This window comes from Anopheles merus, chromosome X (genome assembly GCF_017562075.2).
Source record: "Anopheles merus strain MAF chromosome X, AmerM5.1, whole genome shotgun sequence".
NCBI lineage: Eukaryota > Metazoa > Arthropoda > Insecta > Diptera > Culicidae > Anopheles > Anopheles merus.
The window spans coordinates 2,150,655-2,175,342 of NC_054081.1; the positions used below are offsets into that span (position 1 = coordinate 2,150,655).

At 45.9% G+C, this 24,688-nt stretch overlaps 1 protein-coding gene across 7 annotated transcripts; it reads right to left on the reverse strand.

Moving 5' to 3' along the window:
• Nucleotides 1-9,527: 9,527 nt before the first annotated feature.
• Nucleotides 9,528-24,646, reverse strand: LOC121591498 (ubiquitin-conjugating enzyme E2-17 kDa). Of its 7 annotated transcripts, none has more exons than XM_041912135.1 (6): nucleotides 24,527-24,646; nucleotides 18,420-19,237; nucleotides 14,005-14,068; nucleotides 11,873-11,904; nucleotides 9,838-10,021; nucleotides 9,528-9,706 (listed from the first exon to the last, which is right to left on the reverse strand). In XM_041912135.1, the coding sequence occupies exons 2-6, from the start codon at nucleotides 18,441-18,443 to the stop codon at nucleotides 9,567-9,569; spliced, it is 444 nt and encodes a 147-aa protein (XP_041768069.1). In that variant the 5' UTR covers nucleotides 18,444-19,237; nucleotides 24,527-24,646; the 3' UTR covers nucleotides 9,528-9,566. The 7 variants fall into 7 exon arrangements, with proteins under 7 accessions (XP_041768069.1, XP_041768021.1, XP_041768036.1 ...); XM_041912087.1 differs by having other exon boundaries at nucleotides 18,420-19,254; XM_041912102.1 differs by lacking the exon at nucleotides 24,527-24,646 and adding an exon at nucleotides 22,342-22,448 and having other exon boundaries at nucleotides 18,420-19,254.
• Between the last annotated feature and the right edge of the window lie 42 nt (nucleotides 24,647-24,688).

The following is a 24,688-nucleotide window of genomic DNA, read 5'->3' on the forward strand; positions in this document are numbered from 1 at the left end:
CTCCAGTCTTATCTCATTTTATTTCCTTCACGTTCACACGTTATATAGCGCATCTTTTGTGTTTAATAATTAACAAGAATGTTGTCAATTGTTCAAAGGTTTTGAAGAGACTGCGTCATATATAGAATTTGGAGATTTCAAAAGCTGTTGAACGAATTTGGTTCCCTTTGGTTAAAAAAAAAAATGCTAGACTGTCAATGAGATAATAGCTTCGTTAATAAGCATTAACTATGCAGGGAAACGTCAAAAATAAGCTTGATCATGATGATTTTTGGTTTATCATTTAAAAATAATTATTATTATATCATTTTTGTAAAATGCTAGATTCTGACCAATAAATCGTACTATTCGTTATTAACGTTCGCTGGACCCCTGATTCAATAGCACGGGAGCTTTCATTACTACCGTTTTCTTACGTACTCAACCCTCGAGTCGTGTGCAAAGGGCGACAAGTTTCAACAAAGATGTTGGTTAGTCATAAATTAAGCCGTAAGGTATGCAATTGGCGCAGCACCATCATTTAGCCATAATAACGAAATCACAGTGGCGATCTTGATTTATTAATCGTCGATACGCCATAAAACGACGAGAGCTCCATCTGTGTTGTGGAATGTTAACTAACTGCGCCGAGGTTGTTGTCTTGGGGAAAAAGAGCGCACAACGGCAATACCACCAAACAAAGCAATTGGCAACGCCAACCCCAAAAATTGTCTCAAGTGGAGCATATCCATCGCTACAGCAACATGACCATTAGCAATGGGAATCCCGTGCATAATTCGATTGAATTACACCTAACCTACAGAATTGGAATTCCGATGATGTAGGTTCAGGAACTTTGCCGATGTGAAAGTGTTATTTTGCTGTTATCATTCAAATTTTTGGAGAGGCATTTCACTTAGCCCGAATGCCTCATAATAACAATAACAAAATTCATTAAACAGTTCTTTATAAGTTGAAATAACTATCTCTTTCATTAAAATGATCGCTGACCTAGAAATGGATTAATTTGCTCCAAATTTAATGGCACACTTTTTACAGCAGCAGCTATCTATCGTGTCCTTCTCCCCTCTCCCAGATTACACCTATATTACTCTTGTACAACGGCTTTGAGTTTGCATCTGTCTTTCCTTCTTCTAACTTCATTCGTCTGTCATGAGTAGATCGTACCATTGGCAAGAAAAGAAAATGACACAATTGATTGTATATATGATTCACGGATTCAACATGTTCATTTCCTTTTATAATTAAAAAAAAGCATTAGAATTTATTTTAGCTTTATAATAATGAATTGGAATGTATTTGGAGGCTAATCAGCTTGATCGCTTGGTTTAAATGTGTTCGTTTCACATCCCCCCTCCTCCCCCCATATCTGCCTCGTGTTTATTTCATTTAAATTCACCTTATTCGCACCTGTATTTAAAATAGTAGCAAAAATTAAATTATTTGATTTAGTCTCCAGTGCTCTGACAAAATACAGTTGTCCGTTAATTTAACGTTTGCTGTTTCACTGCTCACCACTGTAAACCACGTAGAATGAGATGAGAGTACCGAATGGGGAATGTGTGTATACTGAGAGCGCAAAGCTAGAGAAATTGAGAGCGACCGAGTGAACACGGTCCGTGTATAGAAATGCGGACCTTAGCAAGGGGAAAATTAAGCCATATGGTAGAGCATGGCCAAGAGAGCAATTTGTTTGGCAACGTTTTTTTTTTTACTGGTACTGATTCCATTATTATGTTAGAAAGCCGTTGAGCGGTACTTGAATGCTTAGCGTATACGGTGGCGAAGTATTAGTCCAGTAGTTTCTCGTTTCATGAATCATTGCTACTAATCATTGTTTCACATTGCCGTATTTTAACGCAGAATTCGTGATTTTAGAAACCCGAAGACTAGACAACGAACCTTTCATCATAGTGTGATATTATAAGCTTAAGCGTATACCTGGAATTCATTGCTATATCTTCTGCTTCATCTGTACTTCTGCTCTTCGTCTCATAACAGAGCCATAGGTGATATGCATCCAACGAAATTATCATGTAAATCTAACTGAAATGGTTCATTATTGCGCACCTCTGTATTGGCAATTGAAATCATTGCAAACTTTTGATATCCACGAAGTTGGCGATCTAACGCTGAATAAACTCACCTGCTGAATAGAACGGCAAACTCTAACCACCGCCAGCTGAAGTTTACAGCATCCGAATGCCGACCTATACCTAAAATAGAAAGAAAAATAGACAGTAACATTATGTTTGTACTTCAAACCCTCAAGCAGCAGTAGGCAAGCTAGATATAGGTACTGCCAGGGCAGAACCTGTTAGCAGCTCCTGTGTGAATTTAAACTCCCTCAGAAGCCGTTACGCCTACCAGTATGCAAAGCAGTAGGCAGTCGAATAAGCTACAATAACTTCCTGTAACAACAAAGCAAACTCGTCCATCAACAACATATCTATGCCAAACCGGAAGGCTGACCCCTGCAAACCTAGGGATGCTCAAACGATGGAAACCAAAACAAACCCAACCGGTAAAGCGCAATATGTTCGGGTTTCCTTTCTGTTTATTTTAATTTAAATTCAATTTGACTTATAGAAAAAAAAAACACGATTCATATCATTTTTTCTGATTTTTGTTCCGAGCCCTTTTCCTCCGTTTTTCTCTTCTTCGGCGCTTCACCACCCTCTGCAAACTGTGGTCACACTCTTGTCTCACACCTTGCGCACACACACTTTTCCTTTTGTCGTCACCATGTTCGCTTTTCTCGTGCCGTCCACACATATCCTTGTGTTTTTACTTTGTTTGTTTGTTTGTTTTGTGTGTGTGTGTGTGTGTGTTTTTCTTTCTTCTGTTTATTTGTTTGTTGTGTGTGTGTGGTTGTTGTTCCACTTTTGAGCCCTTTACACATACACGCGTAAACAACATGGCGCACGTGAGCTTACAACTGAAAATGCAGCTTAGCTTAGCTTACCCCACGGTACCACCCATCAAATACCACCCACACACACAAACACACAAACGCGCGCGCGCACGTGCACAAATAGATATCATAGCTCCTATCTACTTTCCCCTGCCCAGCCATGGCAAATCCAATTTTTTAAGGGGTTCGGTGTGTTTTATTGTTACAGGGTTTTCCAGGAGTTCTCATAGCTGTGGGTCACTTTATTGACTCCTTCTTACGGGAAATGAGCTTAATGTAATGGGAATTGAACTCTATAGCATCCTTGTTGGACAAATCTAATAGGAATTTCTAAGGCGCCTGTCCAAAAAGAGTGCTATAGAGTCCAATTTTCATCATAGTTCACTTCCTATAGGATAGAGTCAAGGAAGTGTTCCACAACTATGACAACCGCTGGAAAACCCGGTAAAGGAGGTGGATTAGAAGCTTTTAGCAGCTGTGAGTGAAGGGAACGAAAGGGCTCGCGCGAAGTCGGTGTGTCTTTGATCGCTTTTCACAACGATTCCGCACCTCCCTTTTCTTTCGTCAGCCCCATTGCACACGGTGAAAGGTAGTTTTGTTTTGTTTGTTGGATTGTTTCTTTGTTTGTTAGCGTAACCAATGCGTTTCCATCCCCTCTGACCACGGTAAAGGTGAAGTGGGTGGTCTGGTCGGTTGTTTTGTGTTTGCAATGAAGCAATTAACGCTAGCGATGGTTTTGCTTACATTAAGCTTCCTATCGTTTTGTCTCGCCTTGTTCCTTCTGTCTCTCTACTAGTAGTTATTATTCTCATTTACTATTTCTCGGTGACAGTATATGCGCGCGCGAGTGTTTATGTGTGTAGTAGTAGATGGGGTGGAGATGGGTGCTCCCATGTCTAATGTTGCTTTTTTTCTTTTTATTTCATTGTTTTTTTTTCTACGTAGCAGCAGCATCGTCATCGTTCGCAGCTTTTTCATCTTCATCTTTCTCTTTCTCTCTCTTCACATCTGCCTTTCGCTATCACACATCCTGTTGGTATGTGGATTGTTGTGTTTTATCCTTCTTCTTCCTCCCCTAACTGCTTGCGCGGGTTCCAACCTCTGCCCTGGTTGCCTGTTCATGCGTTTATAAGTTAAGCGTTGTGTATTCGGTTTACTATGGTGGGCTGCGGTATTCGCTACCCTGCAACATACATATCATGACATCTCATCAGAAGCATATGATCTCCACGCACACAAGCAGTGCTACCCATCTTCCTCGTACTCCACCTCCTGCTCGGTGCACACACAGCACACCACCCCAAGCAATGTAGAAGCAACCACCAACAACTCTCATCCATCTCATCCTTGGGGGGGGTGGTCATGGTAGGTATAGTTTATTTTGTTTTGCTAAAAGAGTAATAAATGTTTAGTATGTGATTTGTATTATTTTGCTTTTGCGGTTTTTTGTCTGTATTTTCAATTGTCTTTTGTGTTTTTTTGCTTTTTGCGTTTTGATCTGCGTATCCATCATAATAAGTATGCGATGCAATGTGTGTGTTTTTTTTTCTGTTAGGTCCTGCTCTATCCGCACCACTGCTTCTTCGTACACTACTGCTCTCCACTATGTGTTTGTGTGTGTGTGTGTTTCGGCCAGTATATATTTGGTAATTTTGGCTAATTTGTGCCCAACCAATGGTAAGCGGCGCCAAACTGTGTACCGCCCCTGCTGCTGCCATCACACCACGCCATGAGCGCACAAATTTTGATTTATTCTTCTGCTAATCGAAACTCATCATTTTGTTAATCTTGGACACCGCACACACACACACACACGATGCGCGAAAGCGACCTGTGTTTTACCCGCTTCTAAAACGAAAGAAAGAAAATTAAAAAAAATTACTGTAAATACGTTTGTTCCCGTTTGTTCGTCCAAGAAATGCACCATAATCTAATAATTCAAACGCACCACACACAGACACACGCGCGCGCAAAAACCAGCCACAAGAAGGGATCACATTTAATGCCTCAGTGTTCTTCTGTTTTGCATCCTCTGGCTGCTAGTATGCGTGTGTGTATCCCTTGGGCTTAGCCTTGTACGCGCGATCATCCCTTGCCGCCCTGCGCGACCTACTGTACATCAAACAGAAGCTTGTGTGTTTTCTTTGTTTGTCGTCATATATAGTTGCCCATACTAAGGGTTCAGCATAGTACATCCAGTTTGGATTTGTGTGTGTGTGTGTGTTTGAGGAGGACGCGCACACGTCACAGAGATAGGCGTTTGGTACCCGTGTTTTCACCACTAACCCTGTCCCCATCAACCCTTTTTTTGTGGGTGGAAGGCGGACGAGTGTAAGGAAAGAGGAGGCCTCCTGCATGCTTCGGTTTTGTTGCTGTTTGCATTTTGATACTACGTGCATCTTGTAATAAATTTACACTTATATTATTACGCAACAGCGAGGGCAACCAGTGAGCGAGAGCGCTAGTGGAGAGTTTGTGTGTACATTTGATAACCAACACATCAACAAAAAACAACATACGGGCTTATCAACTTATGTTGCTGCTTCATTATTGCTGGCATTTCAAGTGTTGCGAAGATATTTTGTTTTAAAATATATGCCCTGAATTATTCTGCCCAATCAAACGTTTAGCATACGTTGTGCATTTGTGTATCTGCATGGGGTTGGTTGGAAGAGATACGAGCACAAACACGTAATTCGTCACAATGAAAAAGCTTCAACTCTTCAACGTTAGTGTACGGGGAACTCTAAATTATTGGAACTCCTGAGAGAAGAGAGAGAGAGATTGACAGTTATGTTAACGTATAAAACAAGACAAACAGAAAAATAGTATAATACCATCATAATAAAATCACTATCGAGAGAGAAAGAGAGAAAGAAAGAGAGAGATTGATGTGAAAAATGTGCAACACACGCAAAACAATCCAGGCGGACCGAAGAAAAACACTACACAACACCACGCACACGCCAAATAGGAGAAGAAATAGGGGGAGAAAAACTGAAACCAAAGAATCGGGACTGATGGCGCAGAGTGGCGCACCACACATCGCGAAGCCAGAATTCGGGGAGGGACAAACAAGTGGTAGAAGAAAAGAAAAACAAAACAACACAAACAGATTTACCGTTGTAATATATATGTAATTTCTCCTTTCCTTGCGTTTTTTTTTTGTATTTTATCCTGCACTAGGGTATTTTTATCTCCTGTTCTTACTAGTTGTTTTTTCGCCGTTCTTTTTTTGCTTTACTTTCTCTTATTAGCTTTATTTAGTTTTGTGTGTAGTAAGTCGTCTGTCGGTCTGACCAGTTACGCAGTTCAATGATTTTTCTGTTTTCTTCCCCCACCCACACATCTCGAAAAAAAAAAGAAAGTTTGCCTTTTGTAAGGTGTGCGCGCGAGCGCGCTAAAAAGAAAGAAAGAACTCTCGTACGCCTTTTCCGCTCGCTCTGTGGGTCGGTGTGCCTGTTACTTCCGCGCTCTGTAGTGTTGTTGTTGTTATCATTGTTTCGCTAGTATTCTCCTAACCCCCACACATCAATCCATCCATCCTTGTCCATCCCATCCACAACCTTCATCCGTCGCCATCGTATCATGTTCTAGAGCACTTTTCTTTGCATAATTTGTTGTTGTTGTTATAGTTATATCGCTCTCTCTCACTTCCCCCCCACCGCTTTCCAGGCTGGTTATGACTTCCTACGTCACACTCACGTTGTTCTTCTGTTTTGCTTATGCGCGCGGATGGGATGTACAAATGTAGGCAGGTCACACAACCCACCCACCGACCCACACTCCAAAATTCTTCCCGGTGTGTGTGTGTGTGCGCGCGCAACAGCAAAGGTTTACCACGCTCGTGTCAGCGCGAACGACCCCTGATGCGCGAGCGCTTGTTGCGCACGCTCGCGCGCACACACGTCATTTTCACAAATGCAAACACTTCCGCGACACTCCTCCTCCTCTTCCTGCAATCATTTCGAGTTTTTCACGTGCACACCCCACCGGCAAAGCAACGCACACACGTGGTGCGTGTGTGCGGGCGCTGGCAAATACCATCCAAGCACGTGTGCGCGCGCGCGCAAGCAACCATAGATTCTCTCTCACTCTCTCTGCTTGGCTTGCGGGGCGGATGGAGATGTTGGTTTCCGAATTTTGCTGAAAAGATGATTCCGCTTCCACGGGGAACGAAGGACAACGCGAGAACACACGGCAGCCTGCTGTGCTGGTTCTCTCTCTCTCTCCCCCCCATTTCCTCTCTGTTTTTCTGATCTTGGTGTGCCATAAATCAAATAACAAAACCATAAGTATATTAACGGTTGTTTCCCACTAACCGTCCGTCCACTCCCCGCCGGGCCAGTATATTTTGTTGTTTGTTCTAATTGGAGCCGCTTATAAACCTCGCCACTTCCTTCCTCTATTCCACTACTCGCACACGGTGTAGTATCTCCTAAGGAGCCTTTTTTTGTTTTTGTTTGTTTGCTTACAAAACTCTCTTCCGTGCCCTGACATGTATGTGGGTAGTGCGCGCTGCTGCCGTGCATTAGGCAAGGGGGCGTTGCTGTTGTTTACGAGGTTGATTGGTCCTGGAGCGCCTTGTTGGGTCTACTTAATCCAATTGCAGGGCTAACTGCAAATGGGGCTGACGACGACGACAATCAATATATAACTTAAAAAGCGACACACACACACACACGCACACATACACACACTGATCCTTTTTCTGCATTGAAGAACGCGCTTCTCCTCTCCTCCATACACACTGGAGCAGCTCCCTATCTACGCTCTTCACTTCTTTCCCTGCCTGTTGTGTGCGTGTGTGCGTGTGTGTTTCCCTTTCTTGGTTGTTCACACCCGGCCTACCCTTCCTAAATACACACTCCTCCTTCGCTCTGGCTCTCTCTCTCTCTCTCATTTGCACAAAACAAATGATGTGGCTGTGAATTTGGAATTTACCAGAAAGGCACCACCACCAAAGAAAACTTAATTTTACCACTAACTGAGCGGCTTCGCGCCATATTTAAGAACAATCGTGTTTTGGGGAACTGCGAAAATTTCTGCAGTGCCCTCCCCCCCTCCCCCCTCCTTCTCCTCATCCACCCGCTACGTATGCAAACGAAATGGGGGATAGGGCAAAACGGGGAGGGCGACACAACATGCCTACCAGTTGCATGCGAAGGGCGGAACACCAAACGCGCTGTTACTGCATATTACATTTTCGATCTAAATGAGCCTCTCCAAATCTTTCTCTTTATCTCCGTCTCTCTCCCTCTCTATCTGTGTCTATCTCTGTTTCTGAACTGGCAAGTGTGCACGCGGACGCACGTGCGACTGGCGGAGGGGGTGTGCGGGACGACGACGAGTAGCGGGCAAAACAACATTGGCTAAATTGTGTATCTCTGTTCCCTTTCCTTTCCGCAAACCAATCGGTGTGTGTGTGTGTGTTTGTTTGTTGTGTATGTATGGTTGATTAAAAAGCTTTCTCTTCACCCTCGGCTTTGTGTTGACAACACACAGGGGATGGTTTGTTGCTGGTGGTGGCGGTGGTGAGAATGGTGGCGGGAAAACACAGACGTTTCTCTAACCTTTAATGTGTGTAAAATAATAATCTATAGTTGAGTAGCAGTTGTTGTTGTTGTTGTTGTTGTAGCAGTAGTAGTAGTAGTTAGTAGCTGTTGCTGCCGTGGCTGCCCGTTGAGTGATGTTGCTCTGGTGCCAATAGCATGGATTGAGGCGCGGCGGCTGTGACGGTTAGTGCTGGCACCGACGTCGCTTCCGCCGCCGCCGCAGCAGAGCAGCGGGCACGGCCGGCCGGCACCATCGGTACAGGATGGTGCGGCAGGCCACCGATGCCCGCAAAACGTTGGTCGCTGTCACCATTATCATCATCATGTTCATCGTTTTCGTCGGCTGCCTTCCGCGCGAAGCATCGGATCGACGATGAGCCACCGTCGACGACGCAGACGTTGTAGCAATGGTAGATTGGGGTAGTAGTAGTAGTAGTAGTATTATTGCTGTCGTTACTATGGTTGGTGTTGTGGAGTTGGTCTATTAACTTAGCGCTGCCCTCACCGTCCTGCTTCTGCTGGTGTTCGGTGCTTCGCCTTGCATTGCGATGATTATAATAGTGGTAGAAGTAGTACGGAAATAGGCTGCACTCTGGGTGTTGTTGTGGTGGATTCAGCAGCACGTACAGCTGCTGTTGCTGCTGCTTCAGATGATGGTGGTAATGGGTGACGCCACAGCTCCCATTGCAATCCATGATGATGGTGGTGTAACGCTGTGTTGAAAATTTCTCTTCCTGCTGCCCGCGCACTACAGCAAAGCATTCACTGCTGCTGCTACTGCGACTGCGTATAATGATGCTGCTACCGATACCGTCCCCGGACAATTGATGATGTTGCTGCTGCTTCTTCTGCCTTCTTTGCTTCCTACAACCATACTGGCTGATACTACCGTTGTTGTTGTTGTTTTTGCTGTTGTTGTTGCTGCTGTTGCGGCGCTTGTAGTGGATGGTAAACTGGTGCGCGCGGTCGCTGCTGCTGCACTTGCTGCTGCTGCTGCTGTTGTTGTTGCTGCAGCTGCTGCGGCTGCTGTTCTTGTTGTTGTTGTTGTCGTACGTGTAGGTGTAGGGTTTACGTAGCAATGTCTCGTCTGGAACGCATCACATAGCATACTTTCGTGTCCACTCCCGGGCAAGTTCATTATATTTTTCCCGGTCGGTTTTATATATTCTGGCAATCTCCGGCACCAGCGGGTCGTCGGGGTTGGGATCACACAACAGAGAGCAGATGGACAGCAACACTGCACGGGAAGACATCGACGGAGCGGGCAGGAGGGAGTTAAAAGGAAGAAAAATGTAATAAGAATGCCAAATTTCATCAAATGGTGGGAGAGATGTAACTGCGTTACTTCTGGGGGGTGTGCATACGTACCCTTTGATATTGTCAGGGCGGGAGACCATTGAGATCTTAAGATATCCAGACAGATCGACCCGTTGCTGTTGATGTTTGGATGATATATGCGTGTCGTAAAAGCCACTTTCGGTGGTTTGAATGGATAGTCTGTTGGGAAATGTATTGTTAAGAAGAATACGCCTCCCTGGTACGGACTGTCTGGCTGCAATTGCACAAGTGAGAAAAGGGAGAAAACAGCAAGTGGTTAGAGCGAGAGTTCGGTGAAACATTGAAAAAGCGAATGGAAACGAAACCTGTTGGCGTAGTCGTTAGGATAGGTAGATGTGGTTTGCGATTAATGTTGGGTAAATCTGATTCAGATTTATGAATATTAATTCAATTTTTTTGAAATAATCATTAATCAAATAATTAATGAATCTGAATCTCGGAAGCAAAGATTCACAAATCTCCTATAATTCATGAATCTCGAAAGACTCGTGAATTTGGAAAGACTTTCACATATCTGGAAAGATCTCAAGCGATTGAACCGACAACGGCCATGTGTTGTTGGATGGGATTGGGCAAATTCAATATTTTGAAAATCATGCATCTCTAAGTATTCATGAATTCCATTCCTGGAGGTATATGCATTTTAATGAATCTATGAATCTTAGAGATTCATCAATCTTTGAAGATTCGTTTATGTTTCGAAATTCATGAATCCTTGGAGATTCGTGACTTTTTTTTAGATCCATGAATCTTTGAAGTAGTGTGGTACAGGCAGGCCTTGACCGGCAACGGTTGTTGAGCCAAAAGAAGAAGAAGAAGAATCTTTGAAAAGTCGTTTCGAGATTCGAATCACTCATCATAGAAGATTCATAGGAATGAATCTCAACAAAAGATGCATAACCCAACATAACACTAATTGTGATTCCTCAAGGGGTTTAAAATATTGCTTGTTATTTAAAAGACTAAAACTCCGAAGCGTAAGACGCGTGTATGATAAAATAGCTCGCAATTGTTTCTATAAAGCATTTCAATGGGCTGAATGGTTGGCAAAGCTAATGCTATTACTTATGCAATAGCTAGCTGAATTGAAGCGAGATAGTAGTCAAAATAGTCTTCTTCTTTGGCTCAACAACCGATGACGGTCAAGGCCTGCCAACCCACTTGTGGGGTTGGCTTTCAGTGACTTATTGATTTCCCCCCATAGCAGGATAGTCAGTCCTACGTATGGCGGCACGGTCTATTCGGGGCTTGAACCCATGACGGGCATGTTGTTAAGTCGTACGAGTTGACGACTGTACCATGAGACCGGCTAGTACCATGAGACCGGCTAGTACTAAAGTCAAAATAGTAATATATGTAATAACATCGAAGAAATCATGAAAAAACCACTCTCTGGCACACAGCAGCATTTCCAGATGTAAAACCAAACTTGTTTGTGCCGTTGCAACACACGAACACAAAAAAAAAAAATCACAAGACACACATTTGGTTGTTCTCCCTTGCGTATGTCTCGAGCGCTATTCGCTTCGCTGCTTTTTCAGCGGCATACCAACCCATCCACACACACACACACATGTGTCGATTCCGTGTATATATCGATTGTCCTAAAAATAGTGTTCCGCGCAGCACGATCACACAGCATCCCTCCCCGCTCAACGCAAAAGACTAACCGCCCCGAGGAAAGGATCGTGAAGCCCCCGCGCACGAACACCGCACAGTTCAGCTCCCCCTCCGTTCTCGTCGCCTACTACAGCTCATGGCGAGCCACGTGGGCTGCAGCAGGCATAGAAAGGAGCGCGACGCGCACACACAGAGGGAAAGAAAATCCCACGTTCGAGGCGAAAATAAATTGAACACTGAGTGCCGGGGGGCCTGTGTACGGAGCAGCGTTACCACCACCGCACATTTAGTGCAACGTGTGCGTGTGTGTGTGTGTGTGTGATGGTTGGCGGGGTGCCGCCGGAAGCGGAAGTGCAGGACCACCAGAGATCTCTACCCATACATGCAAAACACATGCAAAACTATACCGCCATGGGAGGGTGGGGTACAAGTCTTCTTTTCTTACCGGGCCCATAATTGTTGCCTGCCAGTGGAACACTAGAACGAGAGAGAAAAAGAAGGACGAATTAGTACACGGAAATAGTTGCTGTGGATGAAGAATGAAGAAGGAACTGCTTTTTTTAAGACGAATGTACGCGCGCTTCGGTGTGTTTGTGTGGCCAGGAAAGGATTTTTTTTCTCCCGGGAATGGATATTAAGGCATACTAAAAAGTTACAGTTTCAGCCCATCTTTATGCCTTAATAAACGATTTTTTAACCCTCAAAAGCATCTGTTGCTCAATATAAAAAAAAACGATTTAAAGTTTAAATGATTTCAACAATTAATTTTGAACATGCCTACCACCACTGGAAGGCTAGGTCAGGGAATCAATAAGAATGAGACACCACATTAACTCCCTCTCTAGATCCCCCCTCTTCAGGACACGCTCTTTTTCCTCGAGCGGAAAAAAGAGAGGCCCATACTCTTTTCATGCCCGACCGCTTGCTACTGGTGGCAGCCAGAAAAGAAATAGACCTACCCCCCATGCTCTAACTACCGCCTACCGCGTCCCCACCGTTTCTGCGCAGACGCACTATGAAGTACAGTGCGCCCTTCTCATCGCTGAAGCCAAAAGGAAGGAAGAGCACACGCAAGCCTCCAAAAGGAAGGGAAAAAAGGAGAAAAGAAAGAGGGGAAAGAAACCCACGTGCGGTGTGCGGTGACTGTGTAACACACATTCATAATCCAACACACTACTACTACCCCTACGCCTTGCCCTCTGATAGCACACACACACGCACGTACACACAGCCTGATATTGGCTGCGATGGGTGGCTTCTGTGGGGTTTTTGGGGGGTGGGAGAATAAAACTTACTTATCAGGGGGAGGAGAGAGCAAAATGCTTTTTGTGACGAGGCGTGCCATAATTATCACACTTCAAATCAACACACTTGTGTGTGTGTGTGTGTGTGTGTGTGTGTGTGTGTGTGTGTGTGTGTGTGTTACAGTTCCATCTTTTTCCATACTTCAAAGCCGCACAACACACAGGCTGGCTCGGCTGATGCCCACAAAACCCAAAACGTGTGGCGTTAAGTAATGCGCGGCCCCGCGTTTTATCAGCCTCCTTGTGGCAGTGGCTCTTTAGCGCGTTTATAATCGTTAATGTGGACAAAAAAAAACAGAAAACACCAGGCCAAGCAGCCACCCGCCAAACGTATAGATAAGATAAACCACAAATAAGCAGAGCTCCCTGGGGCTCGGGAAGTCCCTGGATTTACACTACACCTTTTGGCCTTCCTTTCCGAGCTGCTCTTTTTGTGGTGAGTGATTGCCACACCACTGCACCACCACACTGTGTCGGGTGGGTATTGAATCGAATGTGGTTCTTATGTGCCACTGCTCTGCAAAACACACTGCGCGCCTTGTGCAAATTCCAAATTCGCCTTGACAGAGATTGAATATTAAAAAAAAAGACCCTTTTTCTCCCATTTGCATCACCTACGGCTAAGAGAAAGCGTTAACAATTCCAGCAAACAGTGTGTGCGCGCCTTCCGCTTCCTGCGTATTTGTGTATTGCATACATGAATGTCATTCGCACGTGGTTTCCTTTATCCCGCCCTCTCCGCCATAGTCCCGTATATTAATGTGTTCGTCAGCGATGAGAGCACCGCACCGGCAAAGCAAACATTGCAACGCGTAAATATTGTAAGCTTTTAAAATCGTTTGCTTTCTGCCTCCCCCTTTCGCTCCTATATATACGCGCTCAATCCCCCAAACTATGAATCGCATTCACCACAAGGCCTTTTCGAAACTCCCGTTTTCCTGCTTTCCCCTGAACATGGCATGGCGTGTTCCTCTCCGACTGCTACTACTACTGCTTGTTTTGTTGTGTTACTTTTTGCACACATACCCCCCCCCCCTTCCCTCCCGCACCCTTGTCCTGTCCTCCTTCCTCTCTCAGCGGTTGCATTGATGCAGTACAATGACAACAACAGCGATGCCTATTCTGCTTTTCTGTCGCATTTCTTTACGGCTTTCGTCCCAACGCCGTGAAAAATCCTTTCCGATGGACCACACGCGCGCGCGTGTGTGTGTGGGGGGCGCGGAATGCGTCTTCTTGCATCCGGGGCAGGCGGGGTTTTGCGTTTACTACTTACAGTCATCGCCGACTGGACCGGCTGAACATTGTGCTGGTGGGTCTCTCCCCAAGTCTTGTAATTCCTGTCGGCGTTTGTACGATGATGGCGAGAGACAGCGACGGCAACGGTGACGACATGAAACGAAAGAGGAAAAGAATGCAAAGAGAAAAGATGAGCTTAGAGAGTTCGTTTGCTGAAAAGTTTTTACATAATTGTAAAAGAATTAATCTAACGGTTGTTCGTTGTACTACAAAACAGTACATTTAACCATCCACCCCCAAAAACGCCCACATAACGCATCTCCTTTTCAAGCGTAGTGAGCAAGAGCACCACATACAACACCCACCCCACCCCATTCGCGGCAGGTTGGCGGCTCGGCGGAGAAAAGCCGGCGAAATATCGTTTCAGCAGCCACACCACAGACGGCACCCGCCACACATTCGGGGGAAGAAGGAGAAGAAAATGCGCTTTTCCTCTACCGCGTTCGACGCACACTGGCTGGGCTAAAAATAATATTCTTTTCGCCACGCGTGCCAGTAGTGTGCGTGGGGTGTTTTAACCTGCACCAAAATGTTCCGGGGTGGGAGTGAGGTTTGCCGTGTGCCGGTCTCGACGGCACAAAGAAGCAACGCACACCAAGGGTGTGTGTGTGTGTGTGTCGAGAAGAAATACCACCCGAGCAGAAACATCCGGAAATGGTAATGTGGGAAGTCTGTACGCCCCCCGAGGGATGGCTTTTTTTTTAGCGCGAGCGCAAAACGTAAAATACACAAAATGAATGATCAATAATTAAACCATCACACACAGCATAATGTTGTCTATCTTTTGTATCTTTGAGAAGAAAAAAAAACAAATTAAATGAAGGAAATGAAGAAGAAAAAAATGAGACACAACACAACACAACGCACTTTGAGTGACAACGGGAGTATTGGGGCTTACCACACTCCTCCCAAAAACAACGAAAAAGAAGAAGCAATGGCCAATTTGCGTTGCCATGCTGTATTTATTTGCTAAATAGGATGCGCGATGATCTCATGCCTGCCAATGACGATGATGCGTCGAACAAAAAGGACACGTAACAAGATTTCCGTCGCTACGTTTCCCAGGCCAACGAATGTATTTTCTCCACTCCTAATTGGCAACACATTCAAACAATTGGTTTGCTACTCTTACATGTTATACCAGGAGAGGTATTAATTACATATCTTGTTTTATTTTTTTTAAATTTTGTTTTGTTTAATGGAAATGAGACATGAGACACAGTGGAGCTCCTGCAGCAAACGGGCCTTCTTTTCTAGTGAAATGCGATACGCAAATTCGTTAAATTAGATTAGTTTAATTACATTGCCGATGCCGATACCAATTTGCTGGGAAATAAATAGTCGCATTGGGCGAAATCGGTCCATTGTTTAGTGCATATACCGTACAATGGGCCGACGAGCCGAGATCAATTTCAATATCATAACCAGAAAACATGTGTTTGGTTCATTTTTTAATTGCCAGTAAAACCGGCCATGAATAGTCGGACCGATAGTCATTTTCATGGCAAGATCAATTCGTTTTGCATCAGACGTCGGTTGAACAATTTCTTCCCTATTGTGTTTTACACTTGCGGTGCAATTCAGAATGATTGCAGTGCATTCCACAGTGCACACAGGGCAGCTTGTCTTTGCCGGCCTTAGATGACGAATTCGTTTCCCTTTCCCGAGAACCATAGTACATTTTGCTGCGATGCTGAGCCTAATCCCATCTGATTCGTTACGATGAGCTCCAACGATAATTTTATGGACGTTGTGGGGGGGGGGACAACCTTTGTGCCGCAAAGATTACCCACCCAGCTCTGCTCTCGGTCCTATGGGATTAATGTCTTACAAGCTGAAGGAAAACATCACTATACAACACGACGTTACCCCCAGTGGGCACCATAAAATCGCTTGCCAACTGCAACACCCTTTCTCTCTGCACAACTATAAAACTCGAGGAAAGGTGGTGCCAAGAGGCCAAGCGGAGTGGTAATAAAAAAAAGAAACATGGATGGCACCGACCGGCCACTCACCAACTCGATGGTACAATCAATTCAATTCGCTGTGCAATTCTCTCACCACTATTTATGATTTTACTTCAATCGTTAAATTTCAATTTCTTGCGGATTTCGCACTGGCAGTGCGAGGAATGGTTCGGTTAAAGTTCATCACACGAGAGAGGTTCTGCTAAAATATTATACTATCTCGCTTAAACTGAACTAACTGTAGCGCTGCAGATATGATTGGAAAATTAACCTTATAAATAACTAAAACCCTAATTAGAACGCTGAACAACAAGACGTACTTTAATCCTGCACCTGCTGTACTTTAAAACATCTTTGAAATGATTCTATGAATCTGAATCCCGGTAGGAAAGATTCGGGGATTTCAAATAGTAATGAACCTCGAAAGATTCACGAAACTAAAGGGATTCATAAATCGCCATAGATTCTTATCATTCTTCTTATATTACTGTAACTAGCTACATGGCAATGCCGACATATACAACTTCTTTGAAACATCTGAGCAAGTAGGGCGCAGTCGGATAGATTGTTTTGCTACGGGGAGACGGTCTATGCGAGGCAGACATTCATCAATCCTTGGAGAGCGGCGGATCTTTAGAGATACACGAATCTTAAGAGATTCAAAACATCTTTAGAGGTTCATCTTTAGAGATTTGAATCACTCATCGCTGAAGGTTCATGAGAATGAATCGTAACGAAAAATTCATGAAACCCAACACTAATTCTGGCTGATCCATGGCAACACTTTCGGCATCTCAAAGTGACGTCTATTTTCCAAGGATCCATCACTTCTCTTCTCACCGCCGAAGAGATGTAGCGGTCGGGAAGGTGGCAACATTAACGATTTAACACAAGAATTGAAGGAACCATGAAGGCACACACAAGAAAAGCCTGGGTGTCTATGGTGCTCCTCCGTACTCCTAAAAGTATGTCTGCCGTGACCTGCGCGAATAGGCCATCACCTTCACACGCTCATTCCATTTCATTCTCTCGCATGATAATCCACCCAGTGGGTTTCTACGGGAGGTCGTGTCGCGCTCTGTGGCTTCATTTTTTTTGTTTCATGCTAAAATGGTGACTTCACCACGCTACAATCATCCATCGCGGCAATTGTCATTGTTGGGGTGGTTTATGGGCTATTCACTGCCCTAAGCCACATACTCTCCGGTGGCTCCACCTCAGTTTCTCCCAGATTGGCAGCACCGTCTTGTGCTTCAAGACATTTACAGCCTTCCTTAACGCAGGTCGATTCAAGTGCCACAGACAAAAGAAAAGACAAAGCTAAAGCTCAACAACAACGTGACGACCGTCCCTCTCGTTTCGCTTTGCGTTTTGGCCATTCATTCAAACAATTTGCGAGCGAACCGTGACGACAAGCTATACGCACACGTCACACAACAAACACATGGACAAAAATACTACTGTTGTAGATGAAAACTGCATTGGTAAGTAATTTTGAAGAAATTTAAATAAATGTTTTCCTCCAAGGGGGAAAAACGATCTCACAAACCGCTACATTTGGGTTAATGGAAGCAGGCAAAAGCATTTAGCATCTTAGCCTCAGAAGTTGGTTGGACACATGACCATCGCCAAGTCGCCATCACACCGAGCAACTCTACTTTCGCTGCAAATGCTTTAGTTGCACATTTTGTTATTATTGTGACATTCGGAAGGAAGGGCAGAGCAAAAAAAAACACAAAAACAAAACAAAAACAAAACCAACTGAAACTCATCACGTCGCCTCCCGGGACGAAATGCAGACCACGCAAGGGTTGCCATTTTTATGAGCGTTTGGCGCAGCAAAATGAAAATTCAAACATCCGGCGGCACAGGCACAGGGATGTAAAAACGTGTACACACAGCCACAACCCGCGCTTTGTTTTGCCCCCCACCAACGCTGGTGAGTTAATTTACATTTACTGGTCACAGACAAGTCACCATCACCAGCATCGTTAAGATGGTTCATGTGCCCAATGAAAACTTCCAATCAGCGAACCATCATACTATGAGGGCGATAGAAGAGATAATGGACAGTCAGAGTGACGTAACAGTTACATGTGTGTTTGGTCAATACCACTCTCTTGGTCAACTTTTCCTATCCCAATTCCATAACTAAAGCCTCTAGAGTAAGTTGAGCATTTCGCACGTTCAACCAATGTGGAGGTTGATAATCTTTGTTCTATATCCCGGACGAAACTAACACGACTGACTTTCGCCCACAGTAGAGGCAGCAGCGCCAATCCCTAAAAATCTAATTGTACTAAATTGAAAACAAAATGAATCGTTAAAAAACACGGTCACACAACGGAAAAGACATAATATTATCGGGCAAGTCCTTATCGAACGCCCAACGACAACAAAATGCCACACGGACCACACCACGTACCTTATTAATTCTTTTTAATGCCATCCTCGATCTTTCTTATCGGCTCTGCTTCGGAGAGGGAAGGGGGGGGGGGGGGGGGGGGGATGATACGTGCACGTCTTCCACCGGAGGGCACGCTCGTTCTCTCTGGCTCACTCGCTCTTTCTCTCGGCACACTCCGGCACCGTTGCAGCAACCAAGCCGCAAAGGGTTGGTCGATCGTTGCGCAAACGACCGAAAAGACGATATTGAGAGAGAACTGGCTGTTGTGTTACTGGGTGTTGTTTGATTGACGATCAGCCGCAGGGGTCGCGAGGACTATATTAGGTGTGTTGATTGGTGATCACCCCACACAAGAGCACGCAAGTGCACTCTCTTTCTCTCCGCTCTTCCTTCGACTGATCGATAAGAATTAGTTGATCTTGCGAACCGCGGCGCCTTTCGATACGTCCTTCGAGCAGCGGTGGCCCACACCGCGCACACGACACGCACACGGGGGTAGCGCACTCGCACACACAACGCACACGCGCCTGCTTCGTTCACACCGGAAACGTTGGTGGCTGCTGCTTCCGCGTGCTTCCGGACGGGACGGTGGTGGATGTGTTTTTGCACAGAGATTGAGACGAACGCTGAATTACGAAAACAGATATTGTCCACACACCACACAAACGCGCGCGCACACACACACCGTAGTGCGGAGGGGGGTATTGTAGGCAAATCTAATGGTTGGTACTTAGTGTCTCTCGTGCTCCTTCTCTCTTTCTCTCTCGCTCTCGCTGTGGGTTTTCACACCACCAACACAGACACACACACGCACCCGGAGGGGTAGGAGGTACACACTTCAGTTAAAAGGTCACTAAACGAATGACACACGGTGATGTGGCGCGAATGGGGGGAGGGGGAGGCCGATGATACGCGTGAGATGTTGCGCATTTTTTGCATGTTGTATGTGTGTGCGTGTGTGTGTGTGTGTGTGCATATGCAGCAGATTGAAGCGCAAACCGAGGACGACCAGCGAAGTAAGAGTGTTGCAGTGCATCATCACGGTGAAGTTGGCAGCAGTTGTTGTTCGTCGTTTATGTACACACATCCGCGTACGTAATTGGGAAGCCGGAAAATAGAGAGAGAAAATTGAGAAAGAAAAAAAAAACGTCATTAGAAAATTTGTTTGAATGTTTGAAAGCTTGGAACATCAATTTAATGTTATCTTAAATATTATAATTTTAAAAGCAATAAAAGTGCAGGATGCGCGGCGAAAACCTACGAAACAAGTCGTTGCCTAAAACATAACCTCCAAAAAAACGGGAAAGGAAGTGGAAGGGATGACTACTTTGTTCTGTTAGAGGTGAGTGAAGCTTTCCGCAACTGTTCAGTAATGTATTTCTGGGATGGAGATCGACGAAATGGACAAAAGGAGGGGTCAATTTTCCACGCCTTCGAAATGGGAGAAGAACGACCAAACCAACAAAAAAAAACAGCAATGACGAATGTCAAATTTGGGGCAAACGATCTCTTTCTCTTTCTGAGGTGTGTGTGTGTGTGTGTGTCTCCCGGCCACCGGTTCTGTGGCGTGTGCATATGTGTGTGCGTGTCCGTAATTAGTGAATTTTCCATTGAAGAGTTTGGGACACTTGGCAGCCACAAAAAACGACACAAACGGGGGCGGGAGAGTGCTGTTTGAGGAGTCGACAGAGAATCGGGGAAGCCACTTGAGGCTTTCTCCATGTTCGAATGTACGACGCACATGTGTGTGTGTGTGTGTGTGCGTCTGTGCCATGAACAATAGAAGTTAGTGCAACAGCGAAAATGGAATTTCCTTCAACAAGAGAAAAGCAACGAAAATCGTCGACACATCACATCCCCCCCCCCTCCACCCCTAACAGCTCTTGGCAAGCTCGCTCTTTCTCATTTTAGAGCCCTATCTCGCTCTCGCATCTCCCGGAGTGCTTCGCTAGTTCACCGTAGCAGTGCTGCTGCTGCTGCTCCATCAAAAAAGCAGACACAAACACACACGCACACAATATCGTGGAAAAAAGCAGCCTACTGTTCTACAAAAGGAAACAAAAACTTCAACTATGCCGATGGTTTCTCTAGAACGCCGTTCTGTGCCTTTGGCTGCTGCTGCAGCAGCAGCACACGCCGCCGCCGCCGCTCGGCTGCAGACAACGACACGATTGCAACGAAAATCGCCATTGCCTAACCTCACTTAAATGCACTTTTTACTTGAATTATTTGGGCTTGCACAAGACACCCAGAGCAAGTGCTAACACAACCAGATATTGGTGACTTCCAGCACCATCGCCCCTCTGCTTCCCCTTATCCAACCGTCTTTAGTCTTCTATTTTTCCTGCTGTTTAGAGAGAGCGAGCGAGAGTTTCCTACATTTCCTAGTGCCATTGTGGAATGCACACACACACAGAATTGCACTTTTTCACGATTAATGTGACACACACATACACACAGTGACCGCGACGCAGTGTTAGAAAATGCTGGAAGAAATTCCGGAAAAGGGTATGGAATGGGGAGGGGGGGGATGAATTTTGTGAGCTGAGCTTTTTACTTCTATTTAGTACGCACAGCTCTCACACACACACATATATATATACACACACGGTAGATTTTAGAGGTTCCCTTTGCCGGACAAGAGCTAAACACAATTGTGCGAATTGAAGTAGTCGCCCGAAGAAGAAAAAAAGGTGCCCCCGCTCCCTCCCCAATACCCCTTGCATGAAAAGAAAGAAACCGAAGGGTGTGGATCTTCACACCAAAAAGCACAGCAGCACACACCACACAGAGGGAGCCAGCGCCAGCCAGCCAGCCAGTTCAAGGGTTTTGTCGAACGAATTTGATGGCTGCTGGTGGCACCCCTTCGAAACTGTTCCCCTTCCCCATCCTTTTTCCCCACGGGCACAACACACAGCAGCAGACCCCTGCAGGGGAGTAGGTTATGTTTCCCAAAACCCCTATTGGGAAGGTAAGGATTTGTGCAATTGTTGCGGAGGCAAGCGGAAATCCTTCCGACAGAATCGATGAGGTCGCTCCCTCTTCCGGGGAGGGCGACGAAAAAATCGGGCCACACAACACACACGCACACACACAGACACAGCTCTCAGGTAGAGGCGGAGGAAATTGTACTTCTTCGTCGATGGATATCAAAAAACTAATTTTGCTGTACCCTCGGACACACCAACAAAAAAACACCACACTCACACGGGAAATTAAAACAGAAAACCGCGAAACGGCTTCTAAGGCCCTCAAAAACCGAGACCAGACACTCTACACCCAATATAGCCGTGCCTGCGGAAAAAGCCTCTTGCAAGAAATTAAAGTTTTATACCGTGCGTAACACACACCACACACTGCTGCCACTCTGGTGAACGACTCGCAAGAGATTATCAAGATGGCTGCGCGCACTCGATGGCGACGATGACTGGGCTTGAAAGAGGCAGCGGAGACACGCACACACACACGTACCGGTAGCGTATACACACGGCAGGGCGGCCTCGCACACGCACACCAGCGCAGCTACGGGCACGGTCGCAAACCCGCAAACCCGCAAAGAGCGACAGCGCTAGTGTGTGCGCGAACGAACGAAACGGCACGTCCGCATTGCCCAAGCGAGCGCGAGAGGGATGGAGAACGCGAGTGAGCGATATCCGCTCCTGTGCCGAGAAGGCCGGACTGGGCCTCGCGTTTCACCAATACCAGCGGGCCGGGGACAAAGTCAAAAAGGCGAGCAGCTGCTCGAAAATTGCACAGCGATTTTCTTTTCCCAATTTTCAACCTCTCACACACACGCACGTAAGCAAACGTACCACAATGCTGCTACCCACCCGTAATGGAGGAAATTGAAAATGTATAAAACAGAAGCAATATACTCACACACACACACACAGCCCTCTTGGCAAGGAGAAATGCAAGGGGCGAATATGGTGAGGCTTACCAAAACGTCAACTGAATGCACGAAAACACAATTTGCGGAACGTACAACACGACACACGATCGCTGTGTCTGCCTGCCTGCCTACTGCTACGGAGCGTATTGGAGACGGATGTGTGTTAGTGTGTGCGCGTATGCACGTATGATGGCGACGATGGCCGAGAAAACCGAAATTGCGGCGTCGCGTTTACACTGCCGGGTTCGGTACGCATCCTACCCTGTGTCGCTCGGTGTGGCTGTGAATGGGCAATTTCGAGCGAAGTATGATTTTCTGTATTTTTTTTCTTTGGCAAGGGTTATTTAACAATTCAAAGAAACCACAGAGTGGATTTTGTTTCCCACTCATTAAAATGAAAATTTCAAATTAACGGTTTGCATAAAAATAATTTACGAAAAACGTAATTTATAACGTGGAGCAAGAGCCGGTTTTTTGGTCTGCCTAATTTTAGAGACCAACGTTTTCCAACCAGTCACGATACTCTCGTAACGGTTCTGCGGTGTATGGGCGTGTGTGTATGTGTGTGTGTGTGTGTAGGCCAATAAACCCTTTCCTCCGAAAGGGACTTATTACATTCAAGGGAGAAAGTGTGACGCGCCGCCTGACGATAATTCACGGAAGCGAGACAGTCATGTAGAAAGCCCCCGTCAGACCATCATTCACCATCATCGTCATCTGCCTAGTTCTGCCGCTAATTCGATCACGAGGAATAATGCGACGGTAAACCTGCACACTCTCCGTCTCTATCGCACATTGAACAAAGCCAGTCAAGTATAGTAGCGCACACAGGGGAGAGAAGGAGCCAAAAAGAACAATCGATCTGCTGCTGCCATGTGCGGACGTTGGGTGATAATTTTTCTGCAGAATTATTATTACCACACAAAGGATGCATGTGCATGTGTGAGTGTGTGTGTGTGTGTCTTGTGTAAATCGAACGGATCTTAATAATGCTTCCGACACAATAAAAAAAAAGGAATCTTTCTCGCTCCCTCTTCAATACTGCCGCAAATGACTCTCCGGCGAAGTCAAGGTAAACACGTTTCACCTACAGTTTCTTTGTTGTAACACACAGACACACGATGCGACGCGTCTTACAGCGCCAAGAGAGTGTTGAGGGGGGAAGGGAAAATTTTCGGGAATCTTTTCCTTTTGCAACGCGCAACACGGCTTTCTACGGCTGGAGAAGGTCTGCTGACCAAAGGAGGAATAGTTCCCGTCTGTTCACTACCAATTCGCTCTTTCACGCACCCTGGTCGGTAAGGAGAGAGAGAAGGAAAATTGTCACATCGCGCGACGTCGTCTCGTCGAAGGTTGGACACGGCTTTGCACGATCGTGCTCGTACACAGAGTGTTATGAGACACGCAGAGAAGCTAGACAATGGGGGAGCGAGAGAGAAATCATGGGAAAGGACTACTACTTGCAACCAGCTGGTACGATTTGATGGACGAACTGGTACAACCGACGATGATGATGATGATGTTCCCGCAAGGGGGCGCGCGCGCGCGACCCGAGCTTGCTTTCGAAATTGCGGAACCACGGAACAACGGAGCTGGTACACACACTCTCTCTCTCTCACACACAAACACACACACACCAAGACGCACACTGACGCGCATGTACGCACACAGAGGAGCGCGCGCGCGCAATCGCCGCACATACTTACATGGCCGTGCACGGCGAACGCAAAGAGCTGCTCAGGAAGAGCAGTACAGCAAAGCGAGCAAAAATGGGTGGGAAAAAGAGAGCGAGAGAGCGAGAGGAATGGACTGCTCCACACCCCGGCCAACCGAGAAATGTACGGTGAAAATTTTACCATCGGATCATCCACTTCACACACACACACACACACACACACACACACACATACACACCTCACGTTTAGCCTACCAACCCTACCCAAGGACCATATTACGCTACGACCGGATATTCGCTCACCCTGTGGGACAGTTTGCCTACAGATTCGCTGGCCCTAATTACCTTGCACACACCGCCTACAGCAACACTACCACGGGAGCAGGGAAGGCAACAGGGAAGGTGCGAGCTAAGATTTTACACGTACGAGGCTCGATATAGGCAAAAGAAAAGCGAAAAAGATGGACGACGGCAATAATGGAATGTACAGAGGCCGACATTACCGTGGGGTAAAGAATAAAAGCTTGAAGTTTGGCTTAAATTAGTGTGTCGCAATACCTTTCAACAAACGTACAGCTGCCCTTCCGTTATGAGATCATCACAACCTCTCGACTGTTCGGCACGTTTCTTGAACTGTCTTGACTGTCGCACGGCAAAGGCTCACCACATATCCCGTTGGCATTTTCACCGCTCCCGTACGCCACCCGTGCGGGCTAGCGC

What these genes read in the sequence shown, in the direction of transcription:
- LOC121591498 (XM_041912135.1), bottom strand. Translation starts at nt 18,443, where the DNA reads ATGGCATTAAAAAGAATTAATAAG. An exon ending in CGGTCCAGTCGGCGATGACT is followed by an intron (nt 11,905 to 14,004) that starts GTAAGTAGTAAA and finishes CTCTCGTTCTAG; the next exon opens with TGTTCCACTGGCAGGCAACA. An exon ending in CGCCCTGACAATATCAAAGG is followed by an intron (nt 9,707 to 9,837) that starts GTACGTATGCAC and finishes CTTCCCGTGCAG; the next exon opens with TGTTGCTGTCCATCTGCTCT.